Source organism: Anas acuta, chromosome 10, assembly GCF_963932015.1.
Source record: "Anas acuta chromosome 10, bAnaAcu1.1, whole genome shotgun sequence".
In the NCBI taxonomy this organism is placed as follows: domain Eukaryota; kingdom Metazoa; phylum Chordata; class Aves; order Anseriformes; family Anatidae; genus Anas; species Anas acuta.
Window position 1 is genome coordinate 21,290,774 of NC_088988.1, and position 16,257 is coordinate 21,307,030.

The window sequence follows — 16,257 nt, forward strand, 5'->3', positions numbered from 1 at the left end:
CATTATTTTCATAACAATTAGAGTTGAAAGGAAAATAAATGATTATAGTGCAAAGCATGGAATCCATGAGACATAACTTGTACATGTCCTTTTTATCTATTTCCACAACTTCCCCACTCACTCTCCTACTTCTTCTTCCTCTGTAAAGAGGCAATTTCCTTCCTAATTTGATCCTGCTAATGATTCTCCTTACAATCTTCACAGGATGACAGCAGGAAAGCAGAAGCTCTGACCAAGACAAAAGAAGTGACTGCAGACAAAAAAGCTCAACCTATTTTCACAATCTGGTATTTTTTAAGTCATCTTTTGCTGTGAACTTGGCTCCATATGGGCTAAAGACATTAAAGAAGGATTCTATACTGAAAACATAGATCCCTTAAGGCAGTAGAGTCTATTTCAGACATTATCAGAGCAGTAACTTACGATTCCAGTTGCGTACTACTTCTGCACAGTGTGTGGTACTCACACATTCGCATTTAAGTTCTAGGTTGTTCTGAAAGTGTAAATAGATATGAATTCAAAAAATCGTAAACAGAACAAAGCATTTTTTTCACTGTTTCTTTGACATGCAATTTCCATTACACAGTAAATGCACAAACACCTTCAGAACTAAAGAAGTGATCTAATACCGAGAAAGTCATTATCTCACAGAATCACACAGAATCAAAGAATTGTCTAGGTTGGAATAGGCTTCCAAGATCATCTAGTCCAACCTCTGACCTAACACTAACCAGTCCTCCACCAAACCATATCACTAAGCTCTACATCTAAACGTCTTTTAAAGACCTCCAGGGATGGTAACTGAACGACTTCCCTGGGCTGCCCATTCCAATGCCTAACAATCCTTTCAGTAAAGAAGTTTTTCCTAATATCCAACCTAACCTCCCTTGGTGCAACTTTAGCCCATTCCCCCTCATCCTGTCGCCAGGAATGTGGGAGAATAGACCAACCCCCACCTCACTACAGCCTCCATTAATGTACCTATAGAGTGCAATAAGGTTGCCCCTGAGCCTCCTCTTCTCCAGGCTGAACAAGCCCAGCTCCCTCAGCCGCTCCTCGTAGGACTTGTTCTCCAGACCCCTCACCAGCTTCGTTGCCCTTCTCTGGACTCTCTCGAGCACCTCCATGTCCTTCTTGTAGTGAGGGGCCCAAAACTGAACACAGTACTCAAGGTGCAGCCTCACCAGAGCCAAGTACAGGGGGACGATCACTTCCCTAGCCCTGCTGGCCACGCTGCTTCTTATACAAGCCAGGATGCTGTTGGCCTTCTTGGCCACCTGAGCACACTGCTGGCTCATATTCAGCCGACTATCAACCAGTACTCCCAGGTCCTTCTCTGCCAGGCAGCTTTCTAACCACTCATCTCCCAGCCTGTAGCACTGGTTGTGCCCCAGGTGCAGGACCTGTCACTTGGCCTTGTTGAATTTCATACAGTTGACCTCAGCCCATCGGTCCAGCCTATCCAGATCCTCCTGCAGAGCCTTCCTACCCTCGAGCAGATCGACACACACACCTAACTTGGTGTCATCTGCAAACTTACTGAGGGTGCACTCAATCCCCTCATCCAGATCACTGATAAAGATATTAAAGAGGACTGGCCCCAGCACTGAGCCCTGGGGGACGCCACTAGTGACCGGCCTCCAGCTGGATTTGACTCCATCTACCACAACTCTTTGGGCCCAGCCATCCAGCCAGTTTCTAACCCAACGAAGTGTACGCCAGTCCAAGCCATGAGGAGCCAGTTTCTTGAGGAGAGTACTGTGGGGAACAGTATCAAAAGACGTACTGAAGTTAAGGTAGACCACGTCCACAGCCTTTTTCTCATCCACCAAGCATGTCACTTTATTATAGAAGGAGATCAGGTTCGTCAAGCAGGACCTGCCTTTCATAAACCCATGCTGACTGGGACTGATTGCCTGCTTGCCCTGCAAGCACCACGTGATGACACTCAAGATAATCTGCTCCATGAGCTTCCCTGGCACTGAGGTCAAACTGACAGGCCTATAGTTGCCCGGGTCTACCCTCCGGCCCTTCTTGTAGATGGGCGTCATGTTTGCTAGCTGCCAGTTGACTGGGACCTCCCCTGATAGCCAGGACTGCCAATAAATGATGGTAAGTGGCTTGGCCAGCTCCTCCACCAGTTCTCTCAGTACCCTCGGGTGGGTCCCATCCGGCCCCATTGACTTGTGCACATCCAAGTACTGTAGCAGGTCGCCAACCATTTCCTCATGGATAGTGAGGGCCACATTCTGCTCCCCATCCCCTTCCACCGGCTCAGGGAGCTGGGTATCCAGAGAACAACTGCTCTTGCCGCTAAAGACTGAGGCAAAGAAGGCATTAAGCACCTCAGCCTTTTCCTCATCTCTTGTAACTAAGTTTCCCCTCGCATCCAGTAAAGGATGGAGATTGTCCTTAGTCCTCCTTTTTGTGTTGATGCATTTATAAAAACATTTTTTGTTATCTTTAACAGCAGTATCCAGATTGAGCTCCAGATGAGCTTTGGCCTTCCTAATTTTGTCCCCGCACAGCCTTGCAACATCCTTATAACCCTCCTGAGTGGCCCACCCTCTTTTCTAAAGATTATAAACCCTCTTTTTTCTCCGAAGCTCAAGTCACAACTCTCTATTCAGCCAGGCTGGTCTTCTTTCCCTGCTGGCTCATCTTTGGGAACTTGGGGACAGACCGCTCCTGAGCCATTAAGATTTCCTTCTTGAAGAGTGCCCAGCCTTCCTGGACTCTTCTGCCCTTCAGAACAGCCTCCCAAGGGACTCTGCCAACCAGTATCCTGAACAGTTCAAAGTTAGCCCTCCAGAGGTCCAATACAGCAGTTTTACTGGTCCCTTTCCTGGCTTCTCCAAGCATGGATGTTCAAAGGCCTTAGACTAAACTGCCTTTCAGTGAATCTCCAGAAACATACCTTGCCCTTTGTGGAACAGACCCAAAGACTTCACAATTTGTATGATCTTCAGTAGACAGCCATTTGCCTACTCCTTCTATCTCTGAAACAACAGCCATATTGCAATGATCCAAAGTGAATCGAACATCCTACTGAATCTACTACATCGTTACTGAATGAGGAATTACTGTAAGTTTCAATAAGCGTGTGATATCGGATTTTCATCTTTTTTTTTCATCTTTTTCATCTTTTTTTTTTCAGAGCATCATCCAAAAAGTATTGTGGTTTCTTTTTCCATGTTTTCCTCCTCACAATAAACACTAAAGCCAAAATGGAACCATTCAACAGAAAAGACATTTACCTTTCCATTCAATTTATACCTCTGAGTAGTTTAACCACTTTTACAAAATATGTAACTGCATTTGCAAGTAAGTAATATCTGTTTTTTGTGCACAGGTAATGGATCTCAGTGTTCTTCAAATAATACCTGAGTGCACAAATTACAATTAAGCCTTTATGCACATTCCACATGTGCTAGAGCTTACAAAAAAAAAAAAAAAAGATTTCTCTGATCCCAGAAGAAGATTACAACATAGGTAGATTTGGAATTGACAATGCTGTCTTTCCAAAATTTGTATTACTCATCAAATCTACAAGCACAGTTAGAATAATACATATAATTATCCAGTCTCTTTTTTCTACCGTCCTGTTGCTACATAGGCAAATGCTATTGGAAATAACCAATATTCTGAGGCAGAAAACCAAATAACTGACCTGACCATGACTTGTATTATGCAGAAATACTAATTTAATATAGTATGTATTTTTATACTTTAGATTGTGGCACTTCTTCGTCAAAAGTAAAACACTGGAACTTATTCCTGGTAATCGATCTGTATTTTTATAATGCTCAAAATGCCCTGAGATGAGAAGAAGTTTAAGTGCATTTCCTTTCTCACTAAACTAGATGAGAATGACATGCGACTAAGACTGCATTAAATCATGTAATATCTATCTTCAAACTACCTAAATTCCTTTTATAGTACTAGAGTTTTCCTGGGGGACATTTTCTCTTTAACATACAAATCTGTTTTATTTTCCCCTGATTTCTACAACTCTGCAATGGACCAAAGCCATAGCTGCAGGCTACAAAATACATTACATCAAAAAAGAAATACCTATTAGAGAATGTTTCAAACTATTTTCCAACATTTTCAACCCAGAAAATAAATTATCTCATGAGATGGAAGGATAGAACTCATTGACTGCTACATTGTTCAAAACCCATGCATTCCCATATGTTTTTTTCCACACACTTGCTGAAGTACCTATTGCAATGAAGTTTTCTGTACTCCCAGGTTCTGGATTTGATAAAGGACCACTGTATAATAGAAGTCCATCTGGAACTGCAGTAATAAATTCTAGAGAGAGTGAGCTTTCGAGGCCTGATGGGATGAAACCATGCATAACCATTTCCATGGAAACTGTGCTTAGTCTGCTGGCAATCTGGTCCATGAAACGAAGCAGGGCAAAGACAACTGAAAGAGCACAAACAAAAAAACTGTTAGAATTCCCAAATGTTCAACTTTTTTGTGGGGTTCTATATGTAACAAATGTAGCACTTGCCACGCTCACAAGCAGAAGTGAAACAAGGATTTTAAGTATCTCAGGTATAGTGGTGCTCAGCAATTATTAAAATACTTTATGAGTACAAAGCATTTTTATCCACCATATTATCTCTATCCAGAAAGTATTTCTGAGTCTGTGACTTAAAGAATAATGAATTATTTCACTAGGTAAGTGACATGAAACATCAAACATCAATTGGCCAGTTTATTGCAGCAAAAACTCTGGGAGATAAATTCCTAGCTCGAATGAACAGTTTAATTTCACCAAAGGAATACTGGTACATGCCAGATGCTATAGTAAAGCAAGTTTACTATCTAATATTTTCTAAAGTCCTTACTGCCCATTCTTCAAACTACATTTTATTCCCCTCCACCCTGCTGCTATTTAACTCCTACTGAATTAAGTGGTCTTATAATGAGAGATGTTCATAAGGCCACTGTTTTTTCCCAGGGTTTTAATTCTTACACACACATAGTATTTCCATTGATTTCCAGACTAAAATGGCGTTACTGGGCCACTGGTAAAGGCACCACTGTCATTAAGTTTACACTCCAGTATACTTGTAGGTTCTTTGTTTTTCCTTCAGTCAGCATTGCACTCATTATATTTAAAAAGATACAGGTCTAGAAAAACATTAGACATTTTAAAACAAAAGGAAAAAAGTTAAGGTGCAATCCCAGTTTCCTCACCTGTAACCATTCAAAGTGTCAATACACATTCCACCATTGAGACAAGAGCTTCGAGAGTAGGAGGTCCCTACTGAGCAAGTGCAGACTGCGCTGACGGTGGTTGTTACAGTGGCAAATGAGACACTTCCAGTATCTATCACTGTGGGGACATCACTCACACTGAGGTAGTTCGTACAACCATTGCCCTCACTACAATTTGCACTCCTACATTCATTTACATCGATCTGTGAAATACTTGCTTGTAAAGCTGACTGGACCTAAGAGAAAACACAGTTTAACAAATTACCATTCAGTTCTCAATGAATGTTTTTATGTACTGCTTCATTTCTAAAAAAAAAATCTAAGTTATTGTAAAGTTAATGGAATGCTTTAGTTTTCTGATCATTAGTAACGTCTCTGACTATACAAGCAAAGTGATTTTATAAATACAGGAATCATTTTAAAAAATTCACAGTAGCAATATTTCCTGAAAACTTAAATCCCTGATACAACTGATATTGAATGTCTTAAATTGGTACCGGACTACCAACATTTTTGCTGAGGACCAAAGCTGTGTGGTCTATGTCACACTTCTTGCACTCTGACAGCACCATAATTCATACCCAGTGTTTCTTAAGTAACCTTTTCCATAAGGATGCAAGCACTGGAAAATGCAGTGCTGAGCTGCATTTAATAATAACATCCACAGAAAGTGACTTGACAGGTTTGTGGCAATTTGAATTCAGCCTATTCATTCACATCCTTTAAGTTTCCTTTTCATGTCACTGTATGTGGGTGTACACACAAATATATATACACTATATATACTATATATATATAGTTTTTGTAACACAGCAACAGTGTTCTCGCAGTTTGCAACTCCTAATCCAAAGAGGAAAAACAAACAAACAAACAAAACTATAATAAGGCACAAGGGAAGTTAGTTGTTCACAATAACCCTGAGGAAAATAACAGAGCTGTGACTATTTCACACCTCTTGTAATTCAGCCAGTAGCCTATGCACAGGACTACAGTATCACCACGTTTGTTCCCTAGTATAACACGTTTGTTCCTTTCACTTGTTTTCGGATTTTGCACAGGTGCCTATAAAGCTTCAAAATTTGATTTGTATTCGAAGATTCAAATACACTGAATGACATGCATATAGTGCCCAAACCTGAATACAAGAGGCCTCACTATGGTCTAGTCATGGGCAAGGGCGACATACAAATGTAAAACTAACAAAATGACATCAGACCTTTCTTTACACATTTAACAAGTATTTTTTTAAACGATAAAATGCATGACAAATATTTTAAAAGTAAGTTTTTAAAAGACCGAAACAAATGCATAAATACTGAAGATCTTTTTTTAAATTTTACTTGTACTGTCACGTCAATTTACCACTCTAAGAACTCTGACCTTTATAATCAATTGTCAATATACCCTCAAATATCATAACATATGGAAAACCATGTCCCCAAAGGCATAAAATATGCTTTATAATGACATGATGCATCCTGTCAGCACTTTTTGGTGTCTGCTGCCCACAACAATCACCATTAGCAGGAAGCAAACAAAGAGCTATGCAGTACAGTCACAAAAAAGCAGCATATATAAACATTAGCTCATTTGCACTGTTATGGAGGATTATTTTTGCTGCTAAAAATAGTTGTAAAGCTGTACCACAAGGAAGTAATGCAAGCATATTATTTATTTAGCAATTCAATGAATAATTCCAGTTCTAATTATTTATTTTCTCTATTTATATATAAAAACTACTGCAGAAATTGTTCAGTTATGATTGGTTTTCGGTAGACTGTTGGTGATTACTCACTAGAGCTATTAATTAAATATTGAAAGGCGATATATAATTGATACAAGCTTGACTTTTTCATTAAAATATGTGAAGCAATCCCTTCTTACCACTTTCATGAATTCACCTGCCATATCTTATGGCATAGAATATTTGAAATCTATGCAATTTGCCATAGTATTATTGCAGTAACTCTATAAATAAGCAAAAGAAGAAGTCATTTCATGAAGAACCTTCATGAATAGAATTTGCCTCTGTGTATTTCCAGCTTGGTCATTGTGTAGATTCTCACAATCCACACTATTTAAGATATTATAAGATGTGGGCATGTGGTAAGAAAGATACTTTTTGGTTCCAAGAATCATGGTATTTACACAAATGAAAAGTACTGTTTTCTCTTCAGGAAAAATCCAGCATAAATGCCATGTATTAAATTTAAATACGCTCCTGTAGCCGCACATAAAATGTCAAGAAGTGCCATCTTGTCCAGAGCAAGTTACTGCTAGTCAACTGAGCAGCAGCATCTTGCCTTTGTGCACAGCAGCAGCTTTTTGCCTACTCAATAGCATCTGCAGGACTTCAGCAAAGCCAAAATCTGGAAGGCTGCTGAAAATAGAAGAGTGGAACCAGCACAGACTGCATATAGGTAGCTGATTTAAAGGGCATGCAGAATGTGGTAAAATAGTACAAGAGTTAAGTGTCATCAGGAAGGGAAAGAAAACATCTAATTTCAAAAACTCTTTTACCCCTATCATAGAAAAAAAAAAAAAAAAAAGGAGGGGGGGTGTCACGTTGTATTTAAGAATTAACCTTTGGTGAGTTAAAAAAAAATGGTAAAATTGGTTGCCTACATCTCACTTTAACTGTTCTTCTAACCCAGCAGGATTATTTCTATGGACTATCATCTCTTTGTATAGCAGAATTTCAGTTTGGGTGACATCAAGCCTGTGGTAAGTGTCTAACCACAAGCACATGATTTGGTATTTCCATCAGCATCTAAAATGTCCGAAGAGCTGTCAATTTCAACACATTATCTGTATTACAGTACCACTTTGTCTTTTATGGATTCTTCTAATATCATACTCAAAAGTCTGATAGATTATACAATGAGACACTGACTAGAGAAGACACAGGCAACTGTATTATGATTAGGAATGGAGGGCCATCTTTCTGTGACTACAAGTAATTATATCTATTGAAACTAAAATGAGTGCAACTGTATGATAACAAAATGTATGGGATTAAGGAGAATGAAGACAACTTGAATTTAGCCATTGTTTGACAATTTTTTTGTCCTGAGTGAAGCAATACCTATCTGTAGGTCTTGCATATTCTTTCACTGAGGTTTGTGTGAGGTCTGGGATACATAACTTGCATCTATGTCATTTACCCAAATACTAAGTCTGCAGAACAGCCCTAGAGAACATACCTCATTTTTGAATGCTGCCATCTCAGCATGCAGTTTCTCAGGTCTGTAATACGCTGAGCCATCAAGGACCGCAAATCTTACATCTGCCTGTTTTCCATCAATGTTCATCAGACTGAAGACGATATCACTAAGCTGAACTGATAACATGTTTGCTAGTAATTCCTTGAACTTGACATATCTGTTTTTGCCGTGTTTATCTCTCTGTATGAACTCCTCTGCTGTGACATCTGAGTTTGGGATTCAAAAATAAACATGAAATAGTTAATTTCTCAACTGATTTCTTATTTAGCAATATGAAAACATACTGGAAAGTGCATCTGCCTCATAATGACATCTAAATCAAAATCATAAAATAATACCTACATCATGTAATCATTCAAATATACAAGCAGCTTATCTAAACTCTCAGTAGGTACTAAAACTAACCTGATAGACACACAGTGGCTGAGTTTTGTATGTCTTCATCTTCTAGCTCTTTGACATGGATTTGTAGTGTAGATATAACATCAGGCCAAACTCCACCAGAAACTGTAACTTTTAAACTGTGTATTCCTTCAGGAGCATTATGCACCATCATCAAAGAACCAGTCCTCTGATTTAATCTGAAAAATCTAGACATATACTTTCAATTAGGGAAACTTAATAAACCAAAACTGAGAACTTACATTATTCATTAACATAACTCAAAAAGCCTTAAATGTTGCTATGAAGGTTACAGGATTAAAACTTACAGCAATCCATGAACAACTTCAACATAGCACCAAAAATTATTTAGCTGAGAAGTGATGGTTTTCAGAGCTTATAAATAGATGTTTCTTCCACTCCCAGACCCCTATGCCTTCCCAATCCTGAACAAAAACAACCAGTCTGCAGGAGACAGTGTAACCAGGGGGTTCAACATAGCCATCATGTACAGGTCTATACAAAATAGAAAGTGACAAAAACACACAAATTCCTGAATCCCGTTTATCAGTTTGGAATAGGGCAAAGTCTGTATGAAATCTCTGATTTCATTTTTATGTGCCACCTCAAAGGGACAATAAACAGTAATTATGGAAATATTCCATGAACGCTACTGTGAAACAGTAACCTCCTAAAATGGAAACAGGCCTACTTATGATATGGACAAATACTATGTTAGTAGGAATTAAGGATCTAATTCGATATATGAATTTGCAGAAATAACTCCACTAAGTTAAAAGTTATGGCTTTCCCTTGCAATTCTAAATGTATTCATCAACAAAGATCATCAAATTAACTTCCAATTCTGATTAAATTATTATATTCTGCCCTTTTGAATTTGTGATTTGTATTGCATCAACTTTAACAGTTAGGGGGAGGCATTAAAAACTATGCTTATTGTTAAATTGGGTCTTACAGACCCAATGTTTAAATAAATTAAGGACAAAAAATAAACATCATGGTATTACCCTGCATTGTCTAAAATAAAATAAAATAAAATAAAACAAAACAAAATTAAAATTAAAAATAAAAATTAAAAATTAAAAATTAAAAATTAAAAATTAAAATAATGCACTGAAAGTTCTAGGACTTAGTTACCCAAGTTTAGAATCATAGAATCATAGAATATCCCGAATTGGAAGGGACCCATAAGGATCATCAAGTCCAACTCCTGGCACCACACAGGTCTACCCAAAAGTTTAGACTGTGTGACTAAGTGCACAGTCCAAGCACTTCTTAAATTCAGACAGGCTTGGTGCAGTGACTACTTCACTGGGGAGCCTGTTCCACTATGCAACCACCCTCTCGATGAAGAACCTCGTCCTGATGTCAGCCTGTTTAAAAACAAGAAAAAGCACATGAAAAGGTACATTCCTTCATACACTCAATAATGTTGTCTTGCGTGCATCCTGAACATAGAGAAATATATGGTGAGTAAAATAATTACAGAAGCGTTAAGTAATACTAATTTTGACACAAATACAATCCTCACTTGAGCAGTTTTCCTTCAAAGATAAATGTTTTATTGTCCCAGTCATCTTGATCTGGTGCAAACACTTCCCCAAGCACTGTTGTTGACCATTTTCCTGTTGAGATAAATTATAATAAATCTGCATTTAATTTTTTGCTTTTTGGTACACTTAATATTCCACAGCATTCATTACATTGTTTATTATTTTCAGATTGCTGCTTGATTTGGTGACGGTTATGATCCAAGATTCTTAACATGATTCACAGCTTGCCATCTGATTTCTGTCAGTTCTGGGAAAGTGAGTACATTGTGGATGTAACAGTAAGGCATAGAAGTCAAAACTGATCCAAAACAACACAAAGATGAATGCAACTCTATGTAAAATTCTCTGAACAAAAATAAATAAATAAATCACTGTATCAGGAGATAAACCAATTGCTACTCTGCTATTTCAGACAGCACCTGCTGGAACCCAGCATCAAAGGAAAAACATCCTGTGGACTGCAGCTGGGAGAGAAGGACATGGCCAGGAAATGGGCAAGAAGCCACTAAGTTGTGCCAGTTCTTGGCCCTTTTTTCAGGCCTCTGTGGACCATCACAAAAGCGGAACATCCACTAAAAATAGCAAAATAGTTCTACAATAGCAAAAGGAGCATCCTATAGGGAACTACTCCAGGGAAGGAGACCTTAGAACAATACAGCAACATATGAAATTCTCAAGGTTCATATGTGGAGCCAAACCACCCTAGAAAATTCATTCTCTCACTTCTATGCTGGAACTCATCACATCTTTTTCTAATTCAGGTGTTCTGAATTCAGCAAAAAATAACTCACTGAAAAAATATCTTCTGTAGATTAATATAACACTTGTCTGAAATTCTACCACTGCAATGATAACTGAGAATAGCCAAGTTTATCTGAAACAGAGTATCTGGGAAGAGGCTTAACAAACCGTACCTATAAAGGCCACCAAGGCTTTATTTACAGTCAAATTTTACACAGATAATTTCAGGAAACAAACAGTAATAGAAATTCAAGACAAATGTTAGAAAATATTATTCAACTGCTTACACATTGCTAAACCACTCCGATGAGAAAATGTTAAGATTTCACTTAATGGACGCATTTGCTCTGTTCTTTCCCAGTACAAGGTGAAACTCTTAGTATTGTGGTTGCTGTCACAGAGCAGATCTCATGCTAGTATTTCTTGAACTAGGTACTGCGCACCACTCAAGAAAACATCCAGAATAGCATCTTTTGTTTGTCAGTCCAAAGGCTCCATGTTCTAGAAAGTAGTTACTGCATCTCAAAGATTATTTTTCACTTTTTTTTTTTTTCTAAAAAGGCACTGACCCAGCTTTCTCTCAGATCCTTTCTTGCCAGCTAAAACCTCCCTCCTCCAGATTTATATCTTGCTCATCCATACAGTAGGTGTGGCATTGTAGGTCTACAATTTCTGACTCAAATATGAATCTCTGCTATTTCTCAAAATTGCTTCAGTTCCACCATTCTCATCTCCAGATCACTCTGTGTCAGATACTTTTTGAATCCCGTGTACACATAAAAGTTTTCCTCTGGAGAGGCAAAAATCAATGAATGGAAAACAGATTTTATTGATTTATAAAAATACTGCATTTTCTGTACATGCAGTATGTATTTGTTCATAGCTAACAGTCTTTTGGTAGATTATCTTTACACATCAGGGTTTGAACTTTGGAACTTATACTCTACTCTGATTTATTTAGTAGTTTATGGAATTGGAGCTTTAGTTTAAAAATACGTAAGCCATTAAAAAAATAGAATTTAGAACTGTTAGAACCATAAAATTGTTATATTAATGTACCTGATGTAATATCCAGACAGCACTTACCTTTGTTACTGTACACATAGATTTCCTTGTGGCCAGATTTATGGCAGTTGTCATTTTCATCACCAATTGTTATAGTTAGGGTGTTTGTAGAGCTAATAGCTGAAATCCCACTATCTGCTATAGCTATTGGCAGATGAAAAACCTTCTGCTTTTCTCTGCCAAAGGACCTCAAAGCAGTTATGGTTGCCATGTTATTTCTGTTGTCAGTAAGAGAAAAATCCAAAGAATTCTGGTAATCTGGTGGCAATGAAAATGTAAAAGGTGGCCCATTTTCCTCACTGTCTGGATCAAATGCACGAAGCAGCTTTGAGGTATGGTTCATATGCACTATTTCAGGCATCAACACATTTTCCCAAACTACAGGCAGGTATGGTACCTCACACTTTGATCCATTGTCATTAACATCAAGCAAGTTAATCAAAACTGTAACACTTCCAGTTTGGGTGGGCATCCCTTGATCTGAAGCTTGCACAATTAAACTCTTATTTCTGCATGACCTCATGATCTAGTTTATATGCCACAATCACGTGACCGTGTTTGTCAACTGCAAACTGTCTCATAGGATCTGAATTTGACTTTATAGAATATACAATGATCCCATTCAAACCAGAATGTTTGTCTGTAGCTCTCACTGTCATTACTGTAGTACCTATAGGCATATTTTCAAAAAAAGGTTTTGTCTGAATAAATTGAAAAGGGAAGACTGGGCTGTGGTCATTGCCTTCAATCAGGCAAACAGCAGTACTAGAAAAATCAAGATCTTCCACTTTAATAGTAAGATTAAACTGCCTTTCACGTACTTTCTCAAAATTCAATTTTTTTTTCAGTCGGATAGTGGCACATTGCCATTCTTTGTCACTCTCAAAAAACTTCCGATCCAGGTCGCCCCTGATGATACTGAATGTTAAGCGAGCGTTTTGCCCAGCATCTGCATCTACTGCAGACACTTGCAGAACTTCTGAGTCGATGGCACTGTTTTCAGGAATTGTTGCCTGCCACAACTTTTTTGCGAATCTAGGTACATGGTCATTGACACCTGCAATCCAGATAGTGGCAGTGCCAGTTCCTGTTAGCCCTCCCCATCTCTTGCTTCAACAGTAAGAAAATAATTTGCAGTCCTTTCTCTATCAAGCACTCCCCCCACTACATGGATTGTACCAGTATTGGGATTGATACTAAACATGTCAGTACCAAACTCATTTTTTACATTCCCTGTAATTCTGTAAGTCAGAACAGCATTAAGACCTACATTTGGATCATCTCGGTCAACTGCACTCGTTTCCATGACTAATGTATCCGCAGGAGAATTTTCAAAGGCACTTCCATTGCAATCATCAGGCATGTACATGAAGAAAGGTGTGTTGTCATTTATATCCCACACATTAATAATCACATCAGCAATACATTATATTACTACAATCATCTTTTATATTTTTTCTATGTATAGAATTAATTTAACTATACTATTCTGATAGCTACTTTAAAATGTTAATGATCTGCATTTTAGGATCACAAATGATCTATTCTGCCTATCCTGCTTAATATCTTCACAATTATGCTTCCTTAAAAGTCAATTTCTCTTCTTCAACTGACAAAAATACTCAGTAAAATTAAATTACAATAATATATCTGTGCTGGATTATTATTCATATAATTGTACCAGAGTAATCTGTGCTCTTTCATTAAAATATTATAATCTCTGAATGTGCATGAAAGTATACTACCTGAAGTACGAAGACTGGTAACCCATCCAGTTCCTCAATTATACTTCCATAGTATTCATTGATAGAGAAAACTGAAGACTAATCATTTTTATTCATGACATTGATGATGGTAACTGCATAATCTTCCCATTTCCCATCAGAAGCCAACAAGTGCATCTCATGTATTTTTGTTTCTTCATAATCCAGTGGCTGGGCAACAAAAATAGTTCCTGTTTCTGCTTCTGTATCAAGCTCTACTCCTGTGCTTCCAGCAGTGATCTGATAACATAACTTAGCATTTGTTCCCGTCAATTACCAACAGTGTCAGAAAACACACAATTTCTTAAGTACACAAAAACATGGGATGTTAAGATGAAGTACAAATCATAACTGATTTTTGATATTATGGTTTGTTAGTCTGTTAAAATCTGCAGCTATGTTAGATTACTGATTAGTATTTTCAATGTTGCTATGCCCAGTTACAGCTTGTGTCTAGTTATGAAATGTACCTTTGCAATTGTTGAGGGATTTTTTGAAATAGCAAAAATCCCATGGCTTGCTGTAGCTGAGCAAACCAAGCTACCAGGGCAACTATGAGAAGTTCCCATGACAGTGTTCCCACATCGCCGAATTGAGGAATTCAGAAAAATATTGTTACCAGTAGCTGGCTTCAAGGACAAGGTCTACGTGACTGCTAATCACAAGGGGGTTGTTTTCTTGCAGGTGGGGTTGTTTTCTTGTAGTTGTTTGTCTGAGTGCTTTTGACCAATAATCTTGTGTGAGACACTATCCGCTCCTGTTAAGTTCACTATAAAAGTTAGGCTATTCGGGCAATAAAATGGAGCATGATCTGACTCTACTGACGTCTGTCATGCTTTCGGCTGTGCTTCCTGCAACATGCAATGAAGTATTAATTTTGCTTTTACTTATGATCCCTTCAATTCACTTAGTAATCAGTATGAATGGCCAAGACTATGGTATCAAAAAGACAAATTGGTATTTGCTAACACCCAGCATGTAAGAATGAGTTATCATAAAATACTTCATAAAATAGAACCATTCATTTATTTATGCATAGATTTTACCGAAGAGGATAATTATGATCTTCTCCTCTGGCTTAATACTGAACAGAAGTTCACAAAAATTCAGATGCAATCCCAATTTGTCAATGGTTTCAGACCAAGTAAAGATATAGAGCCTTTCATTCTGAAAGCTGTACCTTGAAGTTACCATTCTTCTCTCCTTCTTTCATAGCTACACCTTTAATCATTTACATTATTAAGAGAACAGAAACGAAGGGTGGTATTTCTGTAATATCAGAACCCTGATCCAACATTATAGAGTAGATTTGCAGGCAGCGTAAGTAATAAACTAAGAGTTCCTGGTGCAAGTAAAACCTTCAGTACAGCTTAGCCACAACTGCCTCAATCTCCTTGAATGGAGGAGGCATCAAATGTATTCAGGATGTACTTGCACGTTACAGATGTGCTGACAGAAAAACCCTCTGGGACCTGTGCAACAACACATATGGTTTCACCATATAGCAAAGTCAAATTAGTAGTGCACAATGGACAAAAGAGGGAAGCCTGCACTTTCCCCTCTCTAATTTATGACCACTGGCTATGTAATTGTTTATACATGACTTACTGCTGAATTCCTGACTGATCTGTAAATCAACATAGCTAAGACTCAACATATGTCCTTAGAAAGTCTCATTTCCAATATGACAGCAGGTGCCAAAAAAATAAAGAATCTTACAACTGCACAGTCTGCAGGCAAAGTAAAAAAATCTCACTGAATATAAGTCAGATATATTCTAGTTAACCAGGACATTTTTATTGGTGCTTATTTGGGGAAAAAAAAAAAAAAGATATGATCTAAAATAAATTTGTATTTGCTGGCACATAAATTATTTCTCAACATCCCACATTGCTTCACGTAAGTCCTTTCACTTATGTGTCACAGCTCCATTATCAACTAGCATTCATGCATGAATGCACAATCAGTTCACACAAAAGAAGTTTTAAAATCTAGAGACAAGAAGACATTTTCCTTCCTAACCCCAACAAAAATATGTCTTGGGGTGTTGAAATTAACTCATTAATATTTTAAACACAGGTATGTGGAATTCCACTACTTTACCTTCGTCTTCATTCTTAGCACTGACTGTAATGATAGGTGAGCACACGTCCTGATCTTCATCCACATTTACCTCATAGACATGCTGAGAGAAGACAGGCTTGTTATCATTCACATCGGTGATAAAAACGCATACATAGGCCGTGTCTAGAGAGACAAGAAACGAGATTAAAA

The 16,257-nt window shown here is 37.9% G+C and overlaps 1 protein-coding gene across 1 annotated transcript in view; it reads right to left on the minus strand.

The window, feature by feature from the left end:
* Positions 1-16,257, minus strand: part of LOC137862111 (neural-cadherin-like) — a 66,747-nt gene that overhangs the window by 10,467 nt on the left and 40,023 nt on the right. Inside the window, 14 exon segments of the mRNA XM_068693791.1 lie at positions 2,918-3,045; positions 3,258-3,276; positions 3,729-3,756; positions 4,171-4,337; positions 4,339-4,434; positions 5,215-5,471; positions 8,439-8,665; positions 8,865-9,049; positions 10,393-10,486; positions 12,242-12,725; positions 12,727-13,322; positions 13,325-13,643; positions 13,966-14,251; positions 16,089-16,230. Of these exon segments, the coding sequence (XP_068549892.1) occupies positions 2,918-3,045; positions 3,258-3,276; positions 3,729-3,756; positions 4,171-4,337; positions 4,339-4,434; positions 5,215-5,471; positions 8,439-8,665; positions 8,865-9,049; positions 10,393-10,486; positions 12,242-12,725; positions 12,727-13,322; positions 13,325-13,643; positions 13,966-14,251; positions 16,089-16,230 (3,028 nt within the window).